At 42.8% G+C, this 19,784-nt stretch overlaps 1 protein-coding gene across 1 annotated transcript; it reads right to left on the reverse strand.

Annotated features, from left to right (window-relative positions):
• Positions 1 to 581: 581 nt before the first annotated feature.
• LOC136426804 (uncharacterized) lies at positions 582 to 19,076 on the reverse strand. Its single transcript, XM_066415526.1, has 14 exons — positions 18,989 to 19,076; positions 14,117 to 14,226; positions 13,718 to 13,744; positions 9,408 to 10,240; positions 9,169 to 9,346; positions 8,657 to 8,818; positions 7,483 to 7,635; positions 5,438 to 5,560; positions 5,082 to 5,118; positions 4,652 to 4,719; positions 3,851 to 3,993; positions 3,355 to 3,436; positions 2,795 to 3,092; positions 582 to 866 (listed from the first exon to the last, which is right to left on the reverse strand). The coding sequence occupies exons 1-14, from the start codon at positions 19,074 to 19,076 to the stop codon at positions 835 to 837; spliced, it is 2,334 nt and encodes a 777-aa protein (XP_066271623.1). The 3' UTR covers positions 582 to 834.
• Between the last annotated feature and the right edge of the window lie 708 nt (positions 19,077 to 19,784).

A 19,784-nucleotide genomic window follows, 5' to 3' on the forward strand; every position in this document is an offset into this window, starting at 1 on the left:
TCACTTTCAAAAATGTGACGTAACATTCACAATCTGAGAATATCCTAAGAATTTGTTTCCTCTGGTTACAAACAGTGGTAGTTGAATGCTGACCTGACATTTGAATCTACAACACATTCTATAGCATAACAAAGTTATTTGTACACAACCAAAATAGTGTTTTATTCAAAACCCATCTCTTGTTGTCACCTTCCTCTGGTCAATTCTGACTCAGGTTCTGTTATGCACTACAAGTATAGCGGTGTTGCTGCTAACAGATACGGTCCCAAACATAGTATTTACACAATAACATTACATTAGGTTAAGATCGCGAAAAAGTTATCACATGACTGTTTCATTTTTCAGAGACATCATTTACTAAGCTTCCTAAGCATGGTTGCCGTGATCCCAGGAAAACTCGTTTTTTTTCAAGCATATTCGATTAAAAAAACATTAGAAAATGATACTTTTTGGGTCCAAAATTTATATTTTTCTATAGTTTCTTATTACCCAAAATAAAGAGACAACAGACGATACCGATAAATACAACGGAAAGCAGCCAGAAACAGCTTTTTGCTGATACAATCACATTTTCCGTCGTACTTTTCAAGGCGGAATTGTAGCCCCTCGGGCTGGGGGTGCCGACCTACATACGAAACCGTAAAAAAACTCCAGTCCGAGACCCTAAGATGCAGCCTTAAAGTTTGTAGCACCTGCACGTGAAGGGTTTTAGTGCAAGATGTATACCTGGACTTCCATCATAATGATGTTCCTAAGGCAGGGGTGACCTTGCACTATCCACTACTGAACACAGTACAGGGAGCCATTTTACCACTCTCTACATCTTCTTGGCAGCTAAGCTGGTCCCAACAGCCTTCCTCTTGGACCTTTAAGAAAATAGATACTTCATTAGTAAGATAAAGACTTGTATTGAATGTATTGCACAATGTAGTACATTATAATACAGGGCTCAAAATTCTCACCTGCTGCCTGTAATTTGTGGAAAAGATAGATTGAAGACCAACTTGCAATCTGCCCGGCTATAAGATAATGAGCATTAGGATCCCATATTGCAGAAGACAGCAAAAAGATATTTTGAGCCCTGTTACGTATTTCAGTTGATATACATATTGTTTTATTAAGACCGCTGGAAGCAAAGCTGGCAAAATGCCAGCTAAAGTCCTCAAATAACTGGAGTAAACTTGATAAAACAGTGTTAGTATATAATTATTATGTATATTTATGAAGCAACCCTGTTATGTAACAATAACAAATGCCATTCCTGACATTGGCAACAAGTTGAACAACATGAACTTGAATGTCTATGAACTTGAACCTGAATGTCTATTATCTGGTGTCAACTTACCAGTACTGTGCACACGCTGCGAGAAATCAGTAGACTCATGCATATGGGTACTAAACAAAATCTCAGGTTGTGTGATCGTCAGCAGGTTAACTACAAATAATGCTTGCAAGCTCTGATAATGTGTGTTTGTGATCAAAAGGATCTTGATTTAAAGCTGCGAAGGCACAGACCGAGAAAGAAACAAAAGAGTACGAAAGTCTCATCTTAGCAAAGAAGGCAATTGTTAGTTACTGTACAGTAGCATTTGCTCATGAATTATGAAACAATGGTTTTCACAAAGGGTTCTACTGTTACTGTCAGCAGTAACTGAGTTAGTTATTGTTTATATTACACACTACTGGCTTCCATAGAAATTGTTTAGAATGTATTTCAAGTGTGCTGCTGTTGAAAATTGGAATACTGGATTCAGAGCATGGAATCAATGTTTGCATTGAATTGTTTTTTTTCTACTACAACACAGTGTATTCCACATCACCTTCGGTCCTGCCCCTCTCGGGATTGCATCGGCTTTCGGGCGATACAACCTGCAGTCGGGCCGGTACCTCGAGCGATGTGGAATACACTGTGTTGTGCTCTATATCTATCTCAGATACAGGCAGCTACACAGGCAGTGTATGAAGTTGAAGTCTAACAAGTGGTTGGAGTCCTTAATTGAAACCATGCATCATGCAGACATCAAGTTGTGCAGATACACAAAGGACGACGGACACACCACCCAATATCTGCTTAGCACAAAACCTCTCAGTGCACAGCCACAAAACGTTACGGCCTGTCCCACATGCTCATCAAGATGGGGGTGCTTTTAAGAAATACATTAATGACAAAAGCAGTTAGATAGACGCACTATTATCTCTATTGCCTGTCCGCATCACTTAAAAAACCTGAATCACCCTGTGCTCTGTAGCAGTGAACTTAACTACATGTAACCTCCCTTTCATTTGCAGCAAAATCTTCATATCTAAGTAAGGCCACACCAATTTAATTTCTTGGTTACTGGAATTTAAAAAAATGGATCAGGTGCAAGTTTTCACCCCAGCCTTTTGTTTTGATGATGTCCTCATATTGCTACAATCTAAAAAAAATCTGTTAACAACCAAGAAATCAAAATGGTGTGGCTTTATTTGTTGTTTCAAAATAGTAAGAGTGTCTTAAAAAATGACTTGGTTTAGTTCTTAGCCAAGCCTTGATGACTGCAATGTTACTTGAACTTTTCAAGTGCAGCAAAAACTTGAATTCAAACCATTATCTTAAATCTATCTGTTGTCTCAACAATAGTTAAAAGTGTTGCAAAAAGTAACCGTTTAGTTCTTAGCCACTTCAGTTACAGACAGTTATAGCAGTGATAGTATACACCAGTCCTATCAATACTCTATCTACTGGGTGCTTAATTTGCAGTACACCATTACCAATGGTCTACAGAGAAATGTCTGAATAGATGGTGTTGCCCACCTTTGATGTTAGCAGTCCTGGCGGCGCTGGTGACGTTCAGGGAGGAGTTCATCATGGCCGCACACTTCCTGGCCTCGGCCTCCTGGTTCTCGCGGCGCTCCCGTTCCTGTCGTTCCCGGTTCATGATGGCCGCACGCTTCCTGGCCTCGGCCTCCTGGTTCTCGCAGCGCTCCCGTTCCTGTCGTTCCCGGTTCATCATGGCCGCACGCTTCCTGGCCTCGGCCTCCTGGTTCTCGCGGTGCTCCCGTTCCTGTCGTTCCCGCTTCTCCTGCATGATCTCTGCACGGCGCTGGCGATCCTGAAAATATTTCACAAAATGCGTCAGAACTAAGTATTGCTGTTTAACTTCAAAAGGTTTTAATTTAGTGTCCGATACACAACAAAAAAAAGAACAGCAAGAAAGTGCAATGATTTAGCATTACATCCTTTAATGTTTGAAATATAAAATAAACCTTAATCCTTATTAGATAAATGATAAAAATGCATCATAAACACATCAGATCCAATTTGAAACTAGATACAGAATACTAAAAATAAGAGGTTGGATTGGAAAGCTTTACCCAGTCTTTCTGCTTCTTCTTGCGCTCAGCCTCTTTACGCTGCAGTTTTCTCTCCTGCTCACGTTCCTTCTGCTCACGCTCCCTACAACAAAAGAGTTTGAAGCTCTCTTCCGTGAAATAATTCCCATTTGTCTTCTTTAATTGTAGTGCAAATAATGTTTTGATTAACATTACATGTGTCCTTTGATCACTTCTTGTCACTATGCAGGGAACGTGACATTAGCCTATGGAAAATATATCACTGCAAAACACAGACCTAATTTAAAACTAAAACCACTCCATGAAATACATGTAGCAGGATTTCACTGACCCCATAACCTGCAGGAATGTCTGTCAGTTCTCACACAAAAATGATAAAGTCTAGTACTAATTCTGGCAACTCACGTCACTTAAATTCCTGTATGTCAATCTGACCTTTATTTTCAAACATAACACAGACAAAAACTAAAACAATATCTCCCGTTTCACAGATTGAAGTAACAACTAAAAAACTTACCTCTCTTCAGCGAGACGTTGCCTCTGTCTTTCCTTCCCCTCTTCCTGATATTTTCTGACTTCGATCTCGTATTGCCGTTCCCTCTCAAGCTCCTGCCAACGCTTCTTGGCCTCTCTGCGCAGTTTTTCTGCAAGCGCCGCTCTCTTCATGTAGAACATGTATGATATAACTTATGAGTCAGTAAGAATAGTCCACAATACTGTATGAGGCCTAAGAAATAAATGTTGTGTTTTCAGTTATGTTACTGAAAAGATTTAGCGTCGGCAGGAAAGTTTTTTTTTTCCTTTACGCAAAAGCAATCCAACAAATACAGTTGACCATGGAATACTGGAATGCATCAGGATTTTCAACATCATATTGTTTTTAAAGATATTTGTAAAAGCACAAGGCTATCATTAAGATATTGAATAAAGAAGTACAATGTTTACTACACATTCCTACAGCAACAGTTCAAAGCCTTCATCTGTTATTTAACAGGAAGAACAGGAAGTTTGCAAGGAAATATGCCAGACTTTCTTGGATTCTGTTTGAATTTCATCTCAGATCCAAAGGATTATGTCCCTTCCATTACCCTTGTCTCCAAGCAGATGTGTGGATCTGGCTCTGTGTCTAAAAGAGACATCTGTCTGTTTTTAACATTCATTGCTGTTTACCAGTATTTCACTTTTCCCTCCTCTAAGGAAAAAATGATGCCGAGAATAAGGCAGATCTTTACAACTGATTGGAAATGAGATAAAAGTCCCATCGGCTATATGACCACAGTGTTGGTACAAACAATCCAAGTGACAGCAGCAAACAAACCTGTGACGTGGACTCCAGTGGCACAGTTGGCTGTTCCATGGTCTGCTGTGGCTGCTGTTCCACTGTGTCTGTGGTAACACATATTAAACATCATCATGAGCCATTCAGTTGCCTTTTTGACTTCATTGTGTAACCATTTCGCATTCGCCCCAAGGTTAAAAATAGCTACTTGGGCTTGGTTGTATGTACATGTACATGTATGCCAGCTAGTGGCAAAGCAAGACTCGAAATTCATCTTTGGGAATAGTTACTTGAATGTATATTGTCAGTCCATGGGAATTACCTTTAGTTATTACCACTGTGACAGCACAAGTTTCAGTAACACAGACAGATATTAAGTTAAACATTATTCAGTATGAACAGCACTGAAAAGTATGGTTGAAACATGCAGTTTAAATATCCAGAATAACAAATAAAGATATGATCATACCTGGGCGCCTCCTTTTTCTGGAGTCGTTGGCAACATCCTAGAAGTTACAACAAAAGAAATCTTTAAAGCCATGGCTGTTGACATCCTATTAGTGATATAAAATACCGGTAGTAATTGACAGTAAATGTCCTGAGACAGAATTCGTAGGAACCAATAGTTCTGAATCATAATTCTTGCTCAATAATATCAATCAGTCTAATATTCTCACACCATTTACAGGATCATCTGAAGGGTTAGAGTTATTTAAGGTTGACAGGATTATGAGCATTAAGAATAAGAAGCAGCCAAATATGCCAGTTTACGGAGAAAAAAGAGATGTATCAACAACACAACTTCCATCAAATATTTTTACTTACTTCTGTGGGAAAACCTCTCTTCTTTCTGCCCGGCACCTGGGTGTCCCTGTTGGCCTCTTTCTCTGCCTCCTCCAACTGCAGGTCGGCAGCTTTCTCCCTCGTCGAGTTATGCCTCTCCTCAAGCTGGTGGGACAACAATGAAACACAAAATTGCCTTCTTTCGCACAGTATAGAGCAATGTAATATTTCATACATACTCAGACTACACTGCTTCTTGAATTTAGAATTCAATTCCTTGCACTCTACGCTCTTGAATGTATCAAGTTGGTCCTGGTATGTTCTTTTTGGTGATGATAGAATAATTCTGCCAGTACGGTAAGGTTACAGATAGTATGGAACAAACTGAATACTGTTAAAAAATCATTTCAACTCTTCTTGACTGCTTGGGTTTTTTGGCTAGGATTGGTCGGGTAACCGGAAGCACAACATTTTTTTTCCTAGGCCTAAAGCTACCTCATACTAAATATCATTGAAATCCATCGGAATCCTTTAAATTTGTTCAGTGTTAGTTTCCTTGGAAGATTTTGACAACACGCCCCTGCAGTTCAAGAGCAAGCTGGTAGGGGGCCCAAACCTACATACCCCACTTCTCTCTTACATCACAAGCCATAGTATAGTAAGACCATCATGATGATAGTATCTCCAGGTCAAAAGATACAAATTCAATACAGAAGTTCTCTTGCAGTACCAATGTCACATACAAGAAGGCCCAAAATCGACCTTGACTTTCCTCTTCCCAACGTCTACCCACCTACCAAATATCATAACTAGAGTTCCACGACCTCATACCTTCGCCAAATGATTTTAACCATTGTGACTGACGTATTAGGAGTGTTTCTCATCAATTATAAATCATACCAGTTGATTGTCTTAAAATATGACATGTCCAAAGTATGAGCTTAACAAAGAAGGTTATGCTAATATTGATCATCAATTATGCAAATGAGGCCCTTATTAGCATAATTTGATTCAACGATGTTCACATTCACATAACTTTCCGATGCCAAAAAAAAAGTATTAAATGCATGAAATTTCCGTCATTTACCAGTATGGAATTATAGCAGATTCTCATTTCAGTATGCAAATTAGGCCCACATATTTTCTATCTTCAACATTCCTATCTTCCTCAGTTACAATTTGAATAGTCAAATATCATGGCACAAAGCAGATTCTTAAAGTTGCCTCATTGATTATGCAAATTAGAATCTGATTTGCATAATTATCGGCCAATCATTCTAAGCATCACACAAGCTATCTACAAACCAAAAATCATGACCATCCATCAAGGCCATCTTGAGTTATAGTATTTTCTCATTAATTATGCAAATGAGGTCTTCATTTGCATAGTTCATATCAATTAATATTTCTCTCTTCCTCACTTACATATGTCACATGTTTCAGAGTCCTATCATGGAATTTGGCGGATGTATAAACTTTCCTCATTAATTATGCAAATTAGATACTGATTCGCATAAAAAGTATCTAATCATGTTCATCATCACTCAAGCTATCTACTTACCAAAAATCCTTGCCATCCATCAAGCCCTTCTTGAGTTATTCCCTTTCAAAGTCAGATGCAAAACCTGCTCCTGCAGTTCCAAAAAAGCCGCTAGGGGGCCCAAACCCATACCACTTACTCTCTGTCCAAAGAGCTATCTACCACTCAAAAATCAGTTCCATAGCATGTCCAGAACACGAGATATCAAAACAGGAAGTTCCGCTGCAGTACCATGACAAGCCGCTATATAGGGGACCCAAAATCTAATCATTTCCAAGTCTCATCAAGACCTACCCACCTACCAAATATCAAGACAATCCATCCAAGCCTTCTCGAGTTATGCTGTACATTACATACACACATACATACAATCATACAGTCATACAAACGCTACTCTATGCATAACCTTCTCGGCGAAGGTAATAATCCATCAAGAGGTTCTTGAGTTATGCCAGGCTACAATAGTCCGGCAACACACACAGACACACAAACACACACAGACGCACCCAAAACTATATCTCCATTTTTCATGGAGATAATGACTTACGTCTGCACACATGCCCTTCAGCACAAACAAGTTCACTTTTGACAGAATGTGTCCAGGTTTAGGCAGTTGTTCCACGACATCATCAAACGACAGCTCTGTTTGGAGCGAGTTGATCTGGCGTTTTCTCTCCATGAACTCTTCTAGCCTGGGTGTCTATTAGACATACATGTAAAAGAGAAGCAAAATTGTTAATTATGGATTTCAATATTGTGGCCAATGCAATTAAGAATTTCTGGAAGAAAAGTATCATTGAAGGGTATAAGACACCAAAATACAACTGTAACATTTTCTTATTATCTGAAATAGGAATAGCATCATTGATGGAGGGAATATATCAAACGTTTAAAACAAATACGCACCCTTCTGATGTTATCTAACATTGAACCATCAGAAACCATACTTCCATGGATCCAGCTATTTATTCTTATCTGATCTTCTCACCAGGTGATTACATTAATCAGTGATATACCTGCTCATGACGTCACAATGAACACGGCAGCCGGTTCGGAGCCTTACACAACAGCTTGCGAAAAACATTATTTAATGAGCAAACAGTGCTTGATTATCATGATAACATCTACATAACAATATCTATTTCATATTCTTGTAAGAATAACGTTCTTTCCGAGCCGTTGTGCAAAGTTCCAAATCGGCTGCCATGTTGACTTTGTTGTGACGTTATGAGTAGGTAAGTCACTGATTAATGTAATTACCTGGTGGGAAGAATCAAAAGCTGGAGGTATGATGTTTTCATGGTTCGATGTTCAACAACATCCGAAGTGTGAATATGTTGTGAAAATTTATATGTTATTAAACAATTTATTGTACTAGACTAAGTATGTTTTTTTTTTTAGTAATAATTATTAATGTTATTTCAGGAAATTCATAATGTTGATGTCATTAGTGTCTCATGCCCGTTAAAGGGTAATACATGCAACATCAAGATTTCTGTAAATGGATCAGCTGAGGATAATCTGAATTAATTTGGATTCAGACCGTTTATAATCATAACACTATTTACAGGATTCGCAAATCGAGATCAATCCTCTCTGGGTGAATCCTTGCATGCACAGGGCAGTGCGGTCATATGGCAAAAAGTTTTTCCACTACCAGTTGTGTACAAAGAGATGGACAATGAACTTTAAGGATGAGATATGCATGATAGTCTTCAAACCTTGAGTGACTGAAGGTCCTCCACCCGAGATGCCAGGAAATTGTTGTAACTGTTGCTACTGTAGGTGTTGGGCGCCACCTCTTGGACAGAGGGTATCCCTAACAACTCACATAGTGAGTGTTCTTTTCTCAGCAAGCACCATTTGTCTTCTTGCATCTGGGCCTGTAAAATAAATCACAGGAGAGTGTCAGATCACTAAGGAATAGTTACTTCATAGCATTCTAGATCTGATTCACTCTTGTACACCCTGTTCACTCTGAGTCTGAGTGACTAACCATCTGGATTCACAAAGTACAGCAAAGGTTATATTGCTTTTTCTGATGATACTTAAATTTCAGGAATATTCTGTATACTCGACGTGTACAATTAAAGTACCTCTACATACCCTGTAGCCTTAAAAAATATCTAGGTGCACAGTGGTTATAGATTAGGTTCACAAGTCCAATTTTAGGTGCACATGCGCCCAGTGTTTTTATATTACCTGTGGTAAGTAAACTACATGGTACACCCACCTCCTTTTGCAGTGGTGAGTTGGCATCACTCCCGTAGGGTGACACTGAGGAGGAGTTACCACTACTGGCGTTGTAGAGGGATGAGTGGGTACCAGTACTTGCTCTGTGGAGGGACGAGTTCGTCGCACTTCCGATGCTGTGGGGGGAGGTACCACTGCCGGTGGGTGATGAGTAGCTCCTGGTGTTGTGGAGGGATGAGGTACCAGTGCTTGCTCTGTGGAGGGACGAGTTTGTCGCACTTCCGATGCTGTGGGGGGAGGTACCACTGCCGGTGGGTGATGAGTAGCTCCTGGTGTTGTGGAGGGATGAGGTACCAGTGCTTGCTCTGTGGAGGGACGAGTTCGTCGCACTTCCGGTGCTGTGGGGGGAGGTACCACTGCCGGTGGGTGATGAGTAGCTCCTGGTGTTGTGGAGGGATGAGGTACCAGTGCTTGCTCTGTGGAGGGACGAGTTTGTCGCACTTCCGATGCTGTTGGGGGAGGTACCACTGCCGGTGGGTGATGAGTAGCTCCTGGTGTTGTGGAGGGATGAGTGGGTACCAGTGCTTGCTCTGTGGAGGGACGAGTTTGTCGCACTTCCGATGCTGTGGGGGGAGGTACCACTGCCGGTGGGTGATGAGTAGCTCCTGGTGTTGTGGAGGGATGAGGTACCAGTGCTTGCTCTGTGGAGGGACGAGTTTGTCGCACTTCCGATGCTGTGGGGGGAGGTACCACTGCCGGTGGGTGATGAGTAGCTCCTGGTGTTGTGGAGGGATGAGTGGGTACCAGTGCTTGCTCTGTGGAGGGACGAGTTTGTCGCACTTCCGATGCTGTGGGGGGAGGTACCACTGCCGGTGGGTGATGAGTAGCTCCTGGTGTTGTGGAGGGATGAGGTACCAGTGCTTGCTCTGTGGAGGGACGAGTTTGTCGCACTTCCGATGCTGTGGGGGGAGGTACCACTGCCGGTGGGTGATGAGTAGCTCCTGGTGTTGTGGAGGGATGAGGTACCAGTGCTTGCTCTGTGGAGGGACGAGTTCGTCGCACTTCCGGTGCTGTGGGGTGAGGTACCACTGCCGGTGGGTGATGAGTAGCTCCTGGTGTTGTGGAGGGATGAGTGGGTAGCACTGCTGGCAATGTGGAGGGACGAGTTCGTCGCATTGCCAGCATCGTGGAGTGTCGAGTGGGTATCACTACTGAATCCTACAAAAATAATATTTTCTGTTATCGTTGTAATGTTTGTGTACAAAACAATGTCTGCCTTGAGGATCTTGCTGCGGATTCACACATTACGTCAAATAGTACACACACAAACACACAAAGAAAATTTAAGTTTTGGCCTAGAAAAAACCTGCCGACCCCAGCGTTGGGGGGCTGGGGGATGTGGGGGCTGGGCCCTGACCGCTAGATAAATTGGCAACTGATCATGACAACTGCATGAAGGATGAAAACAGACCATTTTGTCATTGCTGTCGAGTTTACAGCCGCATCAAAACGTCAAGTATACACATTGGCGATCACAAGCAAGCAGTGCCCGATAAAGGTTTGTGATGTTTATTTAAATAAAAAGAAAACTAGACTTCCACAACCCCATACCTTCACCGAGTGTCATTACGATATCATAAATGTTTCCCATCTATCATGTAAATATTAAAGGACCTTATTTGCATGAATTATGTCAGTTCATCATCTCTACCCAAACAACAAAAGATATCAAAAACTAAGTTTTATCTTACTATTCTTAGCAAAGAAGGCTATTATAGCATTTCCTCATAAATTATGTAAATGAGACCCTCATTTGCATGATTTATGTCTGATAATATCCACATCTACGAGGGCCTGCATGCCCTTTTCCGTTAAAGGGCATAAGACACCAATGACATCAACATTAAGAATTTCCCAAAATTATATTAACCATTACTATTGTTTAATAACATAGATTATCAGGATAATTAAGCACTGTTTGCTCATCAAATTACAAGTTTTTCACAAGCTGTAGTGTAAGGTTCCAAACTGGCTGCCGTGTTCATTGTGACGTCATGAGTGGGCATTAGTCACTGATTAATGTAATCACCTGGTGAGAAGATCAGCTAAAGACCAGATAAGAATAAAGAGCTGCATCCATAGAAGTACGGTTTCTGATGGTTCAGTATTAGATAACATCAGAAGGGTGTGTACTTGTTTTAAACGTTTGTATTCATTGAATGATGCTATTCCTTTTTCAGATAAGAAAATGTTTTATTTTCAGGGGCAAATTTTCCTGGTAAAATAAGCTTAGTTTTATGACATCTCTTTTGGTGAAAATTACACAAGGGTTTCAGGCTTAATTTTTGGGTGAGGCGTGCCGTCATAGTGCTAAGATCGAATGTTCACACACAAGCTTCACTTCTGTATGTTGTATACAATCGGCAAGGAAAATAAAATTTGGCACAACAAAACTTTATTACGTTCTACACACAGATGACAGGTGACAGAATAAGTCGGCAAAAATAAAACACAATTTTTCAACACTTGTCCCGTATGTCCTGTAATTAAACATAATGAGGAATTTGACACCCTACTTTGAGAAAGAACGCCATAAAGATCGGTCCCCTGAAAGTGCGAAATGGAACGAAATGGAGCGAAATGGAACGAACTAAAACATATGTAACATTATGAAATGAAATACCAGTAGATAGCGAAATATAAGGAACGTTGTAACATTCACAGTAGACCGGAACAGGTAGCAAATATAACGTGTTTTATTTCTTGAATCTATTTGATAATATTAAATACAACGTTTTTGCCGCGTTTGTGTGGCTAGATTCTTCCCTGAAAATGGGAGCGCCGCGTGCAAAGCGCTCGGCCGCTCTTCCTTGATTTTACTGCAAATGAACTACTGCAAATAGCAGGGAAAACCAGCAAACGGAACTGAGTATCGAAGTAAGGACTAGATTATACAGAAGTTGGTGGTAACATTGCATCTCGTTATTTACCAAGAGGGCATGAGGCAAACGTAATTTCATTATTTAAACAGCGTGTTTGCGTGTTGTGTGAACTTTGAAATACATGTCCTGCTCGTTCACACCCTCCCTTTGTTTTGTCGTGAACAATGGCTGTATGTATGCCAGCCAAAACACTGGGCTTGAAATAGTTTTGGGAATAGTTACTTGTCAGTCCATGTGAATTCCGTTTCAACAGCGCAAGTTTCAGTACAACAAACAGATATCATCCTTAGCATGAAAGTTCATCTGTTACAAATCCCAATTCTCTTACAGTGTTGGATGAAAAGTTTAATCTAGTAAATAGATATCATCCTTATTCAGTATGACCAGCAATGACAAGTACAGTTGAAATTGTTATTGACGCAGTTCAATCACCCAAGATTACAAAAAAAATTATGTTCATACCAGGATAATTGGCCTCCCAACGCTTGTTGGCTTCAGCGATCGCCTACGAGTTACAACAAAGGAAATCTTTAAAGCAAGGCTGTTGACATCATATTAGTAATGCAAAGTAGTCTAATTGACAGTACATGTAAATGTCCAGAAGTGAAGGAATTTGTAGGAATTAGTTCATTATTCTTGCTCAAGAATGTCAATCAGTCTTATTCTCACACCATATACAGGATCATCTAAAGAGCTAGAGTTATTCAAGGCCCACTTTACACTGAGTCAGTTATTATAACCAGCATGTGTCGCTTAATCGTTATTGGTCTAAAGAGGAAATAAGCGCCATATGTCAATTTTTCCACGAACCGACCCAGACCACCTTCCCCTGTGTGCCGCTTCAGTGGGGGGTCGTGACGGTTCCTCTCTGTGTGTAAAGAGAACCCGGCTCCGGTGACGCTCAGGAGGTTATGTGTCATATGTAAACGTTATGCTAATAAGCCTGCGCTAGCGATAGAAGTATGTTTTCCTCATTCTGAAAGGTTTGTGCCATTGTCATTGAAAGTTGTCAAATATTTAAAGTGCAATGGCCTGCCACCAGTGGCTGCTTCTTTGGTGTTCTGCTATGACCCGATCAACTGCCCGGCTTGCACAACCGCCAGCGTGGCAAGGGCAAACGGCAGGTTGAAGCCGGGGTCTTGCCTGTCCCTGTAAATGAGTCTGATCTTCCTCTTTTCTTGGGTACGTACGCGGCGTCTTATATGCAGGAAAACGCAATGTAGCAAACATAAGAAAAGTAACTGCAAGACGAAAATAGGCAGCTCTTCTACTACCATTTTGAATCGGCTCGACTGTGAAATTCTGTGCCACGGCTGGCGCACTGTGCTTCCGCCTGTAGGTCTAAAAACAACCGTCACCGGTAGCAAAGCATTGCATGCCTGTTATGCGACACTAGTGTAAAGTGGGCCTAAGGTTAACAGGATTATAAGAAGCAGCCAAACGTACTAGTTCACAATTACTGTAACAGTATTTTCCAACCAGGGAAGTTAAATAATGATGGCAAATTAACGTATTTACGATTAAATAGATAGTCTGAGAATAGATTAAGATGAAGAAAAAAAATCAAATTGTAATGATTTATCTTGTGATATCTTGATACTGATGTATCAACAATACAACTTCCATCAAAAATTATATTTTACTTACATCTTCCCTCTTCCTCTTTCTGCCACCCTGCATTCAAATCAGATTCAATTATTAGAAAAATTATTTTCCAGTCATAATCCAGTGTCGTCACAGTTGCGGTAAATGCTTAAAGAGGAATGGCGGAGTCAAAGCAGATTTACAGTGGGGACATCAGAAAAATTCTGATCAGTCCTAGAGTATCACTGAAGAGCAGAAGGGATCTTATCATTGACTATTTTTCTTAATCTTCTCCACATACAATCCATGGTGATACTTCCATAGTGATAACTTCGTTACTATAAAACCTGTTTAATAGTTTCAATACAGAATCAGAGTTAATTGGCCCATCTTTGAAGCAATTTAATTGCAACAAAATGTATTAACACACTGTAAAATCAGGACTGACTGCATGTTACTCACAGATTGTATTACTGACTGTAAGAATCCAAAGGTGATGTTGGAGCTGTAGTCAAACACAGGTACATGGCCAGCTTCCTCCTCCTCATCTTCTTCCTGCTCCCCATCATCATCTAGCAATAGAAAAAGATGAGAACACAGTATACGGTTACTCAAATAAGCACTTTTCCATTAAAGATCCTCTTGATAGCAAATTAGCACAAAGTGCTGCGTACCTAAACGTACAGGTACCGGTACAGAGGTTTAGGTACCTGTACCTAAATCTTTTTACAAATTAACATGTGTTCTTCTAAACTAATGACAGAAACATTGATAAGCTGTTTACAACTTGTCATCATCTTTAGTCAAAGAATATAACTAGGTTCCTACTGCCAAACTCCCTTGGCCTTAATGCTCATAATCAAAACTCCCGGCCCTCCTGAATGATCTGTCGCACATTAGTAACGCTGCTCCATTGTGTCAGTTTGCTCATGTTTGGTGTTGCATGAGGCTATCTCAGGTTATTGGCGGATCCAGGATTTTCAGCAAACTCAGGCGTGACCAAAGGCCACGAACAAGCAGCAGCACGAGATCTAGAGGGTCTGGGGGGGGGGGGGGTGCCTCCCTCTGAAATATTTTAAAATCTGGATGCTCTCTGGTGCATTTTAGGGCCATTTCTGAGCAAAATAAACTTCGGTTGGATAGCGATTCTTTTTACGTAGAGTCCGGCAGAGAGGCGCCTGCCACGGTCAAATGATACCAAATCTCACCTCAGACGGCCTGAGCTCTGACAGTGGCCGTCCATTTAAAAAAATTTATAAATGCGCATGGTCACTGTTTTGCACCAAAGCTTCGGCCGTCACGGAGGGAAAGATCCAACCCTGGGACTTCTCGGCGTTGATGTGGAAGCATTAAACATACCTTCCTCAACCATGATTTGCCTCTCTGAGTCTCAAAATGTGACTGCGTCTCCAAAAAATGAAAAAGGGAGGCTGTAATACCATCAACAGTGGGACAGGAATTATAGAACAACAGCCTTGCTTCTATAAGAAGGAAACCTACCGTGTACTTCCAAAGTTTTTGGTTTTGTTAGCAGTCCACTGACAAACTGCAGCACGCCCCCATAATGTGACAAGAAAAGTGCTGACGGTCCTACGGCCACGGGGAAGATACACATCCAACAAGGAGATTCTACAAGCGGTTTAAATATCATAAAATGGGACAAACTCAGCGAAAGGTTCGCGCCAAACATGAAAGGCCTCAGAATGTCAACAGCATCACAACATACCAAAGCACAAATTAAAGCAAACACATCGATACATGAATTTTGGTGTTTTTTTCCCAGAAATCAATACAACTGAATTCACACCCAAACTTCTTTTAATCCATCTATTTTATACAGACATTAGTATTACAACGTGTATCAACATGCAATGTGACGGTGATCCCCCACTTTTTATGCTTGGATGCTGTAAACACATTACAGCCATCTTGTCAAAGTTGTGTCGCGATTTTGCTTACTTGGTCTTGGCAAATTGAAGCAATTTAGACCTCACATAATTGGCAAGTAGCACGACTGCACGACGCAGGAAGAGTACGTGCAGTGTGAAAGCAAACTTGGAGCCGGAGATGCCGGCATTTCTGTCGAAACGCAAATTTCTTTAGTTTCCATGGCTGTAGGAGTACCAGGACTGTCTAGGCTAGTGGACACGATTTTCCCACGGAAGGATCACAAATCTTCTAGCATCGGCCCCACTAGATCCGGCCTTGATGTCATGCGGATTCTTTTGACGGTAATTTACCTGCCCTGCTTTTTTCACCCACATTCAAGTATCGTCACTTACTTGGTTCACACTTGGTTACACTGGTTGTCAGTGTACAGTAACATTATAACTACTACAGTCTGAGAATATTACTTGTCAGTTCACGTTTACTTAGCTTTCCATGTTAGTATACTACGTCAATGGGGAACTTCACCGGTCTTAGGGACATAAAAACAAACTCTTTGGTCAAGAACAAACGAATGAACAAGAAACTGAAAATAAATGGGAGGACAACTGAATATGGTAAGCCAGGTGTTTCATCAAAGATTTTTAGGTAATAGACTACGCATTTTCCATGTCCAATCTGAAACTTGGTCGGTACTCACGTACCTGAAAACACGAGTATGTAAGTCAAACAGCGTGTGATAAACAAACAGCACCATGTTTTTTTGTAATTTACCGATTTCCAGCGTTTTAAAAGGCAACTTTTTGGGGAGTCCTTACCATTAAAGCACTACGGTAATAAAGTCAAACGTGGCGGCGGTAAAACTCAGACCTCTGAAAATTGCGTTCATGAATGAATGAAATTAATTGCTGGAGCTGTTCAGCTCTATGGCAAATGATACAGCAAAAAGTCTAAATTTTAAAAACTATGACAACCAGAATATATTTTTGAAGGCTTGACAATCCTAAATTTCCCGGGGTAAGGATGCCCCTGCACCTCGATTGCCAGCGCCTTCTTGGCTGGTGGGAACGCTGATCGAGTCAAGGAAAGTCTTATATCGTTGCTTACAGTGCTTGAAGGAAGGTAAAGCAGTTTTATGGCCAATAAAGTGGAAATTAATAAATGCTGGAATATTTATGGTAGTGACATCTACTAACACTGTTTAGCACATATGCTTAATAACTTTACTTTCAGCTTTTAAAACCACACATAAACGTCACAAGCATAACTGATGGTCCCCTTAGTTTCGCGAGGCCACAAAAACTAGACCTGCCTACACTTGTGAATAACATATATTTTGATTAAAAAATCAAAATACATTGTAAAATTTGTGTCTTAGTAAGCAAGAAAAGGGTGCGGTTGGGCGGGGAACATGAAAAGTCACCGCTGCTTCAGTCTAGCTATAACCTTCTGCTTCAGTCGAGCTACAATGTATATAACCTTGTTCAAGGTGTCAATTACTTGGGATCTACTGTGTATCTATCCCCATTGTCCAGTTGCTTTCTCACTGTCACAACATTTAAACAACTTTCTTTGTTTATTCGATAATAATTGTTCCAAAGTTAATAATTTAAAAAAAAAAATCCCAGCTTAGTAAAGGGACTCATTTACCACTTGCACAATTTTCAATGTTGCCAAAGAAAAAAAAACAGCGCTAGCAACACTTCACGCCATAGAAATACACAGCAACTCAAATATTGCCCTCTACGGGTAGTTGCCGGTACTGCAGGTTTGCATCATTACTCTCACGCATTCTCGCAATACTTAGCGTTAATGGATCCAACATGGCGGCTGCAAAATATCGTCTCTCGACTGGGTGCCAGTCTCTCTTTTTGGACAGATTTTTGCGACCGTGGATGCAAACGAATGAAAAAATATCATAACTTTATTAACTTGTTTGGTTGGGGGTCAATGTCAGTAATTTGATTGAAAACTTACGAAAGTGAGAGCGTGTGTGAGCGCTCGTACTGGTGGAGCCGCTCGTACTGGCGCAGGTGGAGCCACTCGTACTGGCGCAGGTGGAGCCGTTGGTGGTGGAGCTGATCGTACTGGCGCAGGTGGAGCCGTTGGTGGTGGAGCTGATCGTACTGGCGCAGGTGGAGCCGTTGGTGGTGGGGCTGATCGTACTGGCGCAGGTGGAGCCGTTGGTGGTGGGGCTGATCGTACTGGCGCAGGTGGAGCCGTTGGTGGTGGGGCTGATCGTACTGGCGCAGGTGGAGCCGTTGGTGGTGGGGCTGATCGTACTGGCGCAGGTGGAGCCGTTGGTGGTGGGGCTGATCGTACTGGCGCAGATGGAGCCGTTGGTGGTGGGGCTGATCGTACTGGCGCAGGTGGAGCCGTTGGTGGTGGAGCTGATCGTACTGGCGCAGGTGGAGCCGTTGGTGGTGGGGCTGATCGTACTGGCACAGGTGGAGCCGTTGGTGGTGGGGCTGATCGTACTGGCGCAGGTGGAGCCGTTGGTGGTGGGGCTGATCGTACTGGCGCAGGTGGAGCCGTTGGTGGTGGGGCTGATCGTACTGGCACAGGTGGAGCCGTTGGTGGTGGGGCTGATCGTACTGGCGCAGGTGGAGCCGTTGGTGGTTGGGCTGATCGTACTGGAGCAGGTGGAGCCGTTGGTGGTGGGGCTGATCGTACTGGCGCAGGTGGAGCCGTTGGTGGTGGGGCTGATCGTACTGGCGCAGATGGAGCCGTTGGTGGTGGGGCTGATCGTACTGGCGCAGGTGGAGCCGTTGGTGGTGGAGCTGATCGTACTGGCGCAGGTGGAGCCGTTGTCACTGGTGGAGCCACTCGTACTGGCGCAGGTGGAGCCGTTGGTGGTGGGGCTGATTGTACTGGCGCAGGTGGAGCCGTTGTCACTGGCGGAGCTGATCGTACTGGCGCAGGTGGAGCCGTTGGTGGTGGGGCTGATCGTACTGGCGCAGGTGGAGCCGTTGTCACTGGCGGAGCTGATCGTACTGGCGCAGGTGGAGCCACTCGTAATGGCGCAGGTGGAGCCGTTGGTGGTGGGGCTGATTGTACTGGCGCAGGTGGAGCCGTTGGTGGTGGGGCTGATCGTACTGGCGCAGGTGGAGCCGTTGGTGGTGGGGCTGATTGTACTGGCGCAGGTGGAGCCGTTGGTGGTGGAGCCACTCGTACTGGCGCAGGTGGAGCCGTTGGTGGTGGAGCCACTCGTACTGGCGCAGGTGGAGCCGTTGGTGGTGGAGCTGATCGTACTGGCGCAGGTGGAGCCGTTGGTGGTGGGGCTGATCGTACTGGCGCAGGTGGAGCCGTTGGTGGTGGGGCTGATCGTACTGGCGCAGGTGGAGCCGTTGGTGGTGGAGCTGGTCGTACTGGCGCAGGTGGAGCCGTTGGTGGTGGGGCTGGTCGTACTGGCGCAGGTGGAGCCGTTGGTGGTGGGGCTGATCGTACTGGCGCAGGTGGAGCCGTTGGTGGTGGAGCTGGTCGTACTGGCGCAGGTGGAGCCGTTGTTACTGGTGGGGCTGGTGCCAGCAGCCATGATGCACTGCAAAAAATAAGAGTTGAATCAGATATACCTGAAATTCATGTGCACAACGCAGGCGTACAACACACAATATACTTTAAAGTCCCCTTTTGAGCTCACGGTGACTGTATGCAGAAATGTTCGCGGTGGTTTTATGTAAACTTTGCAGTTTTCACTGTGAAGTCTTAACAGCAAATTTAAAACCACCGCGAACATTTTTATCTTATACAGTCTTATACAGTTGTAGTAGTACAGTCAAACCTGTATTAGCAGTCACCTTTGCATAGCGGCCACCTGCCCATAGTGGTCACTTTTTGTCGGTCCCTTGGATTTTTCCCATTGACATAAGCATTAAGAATTAGGCTATAGCGGTCACCTGTCCAACGCGGTCGCGGCCACTCGATTTTCTGTCCCGCGGGTCTGGAAACACTGCCGATAACGGTCACGGCGCATGGTCGGCGCAAGATTCGGGAGCCTTCTTTCAAATCCCCGCAGAAAAAAATGTCATCATAGCTGCAGTGTTACCCATGAAAATGTTGTACATGGTTTTATTTTGCTCCTGGTGTTGGTTTTGAATTTCCAAAACCGCTAAGACGCCAGATATTTCCAGACAAAAAGAGCCTATTTGTGCGAGGTGCTAGCGGGACGCTTTGCTTACTCGGGTTACTTCACTAGTAGTACCATGGGGGAGCAGTTAATCAAAAAGAGACAGACGCCTTTTAT

Source organism: Branchiostoma lanceolatum, chromosome 2 (genome assembly GCF_035083965.1).
Source record: "Branchiostoma lanceolatum isolate klBraLanc5 chromosome 2, klBraLanc5.hap2, whole genome shotgun sequence".
Classification (NCBI taxonomy): domain Eukaryota; kingdom Metazoa; phylum Chordata; class Leptocardii; order Amphioxiformes; family Branchiostomatidae; genus Branchiostoma; species Branchiostoma lanceolatum.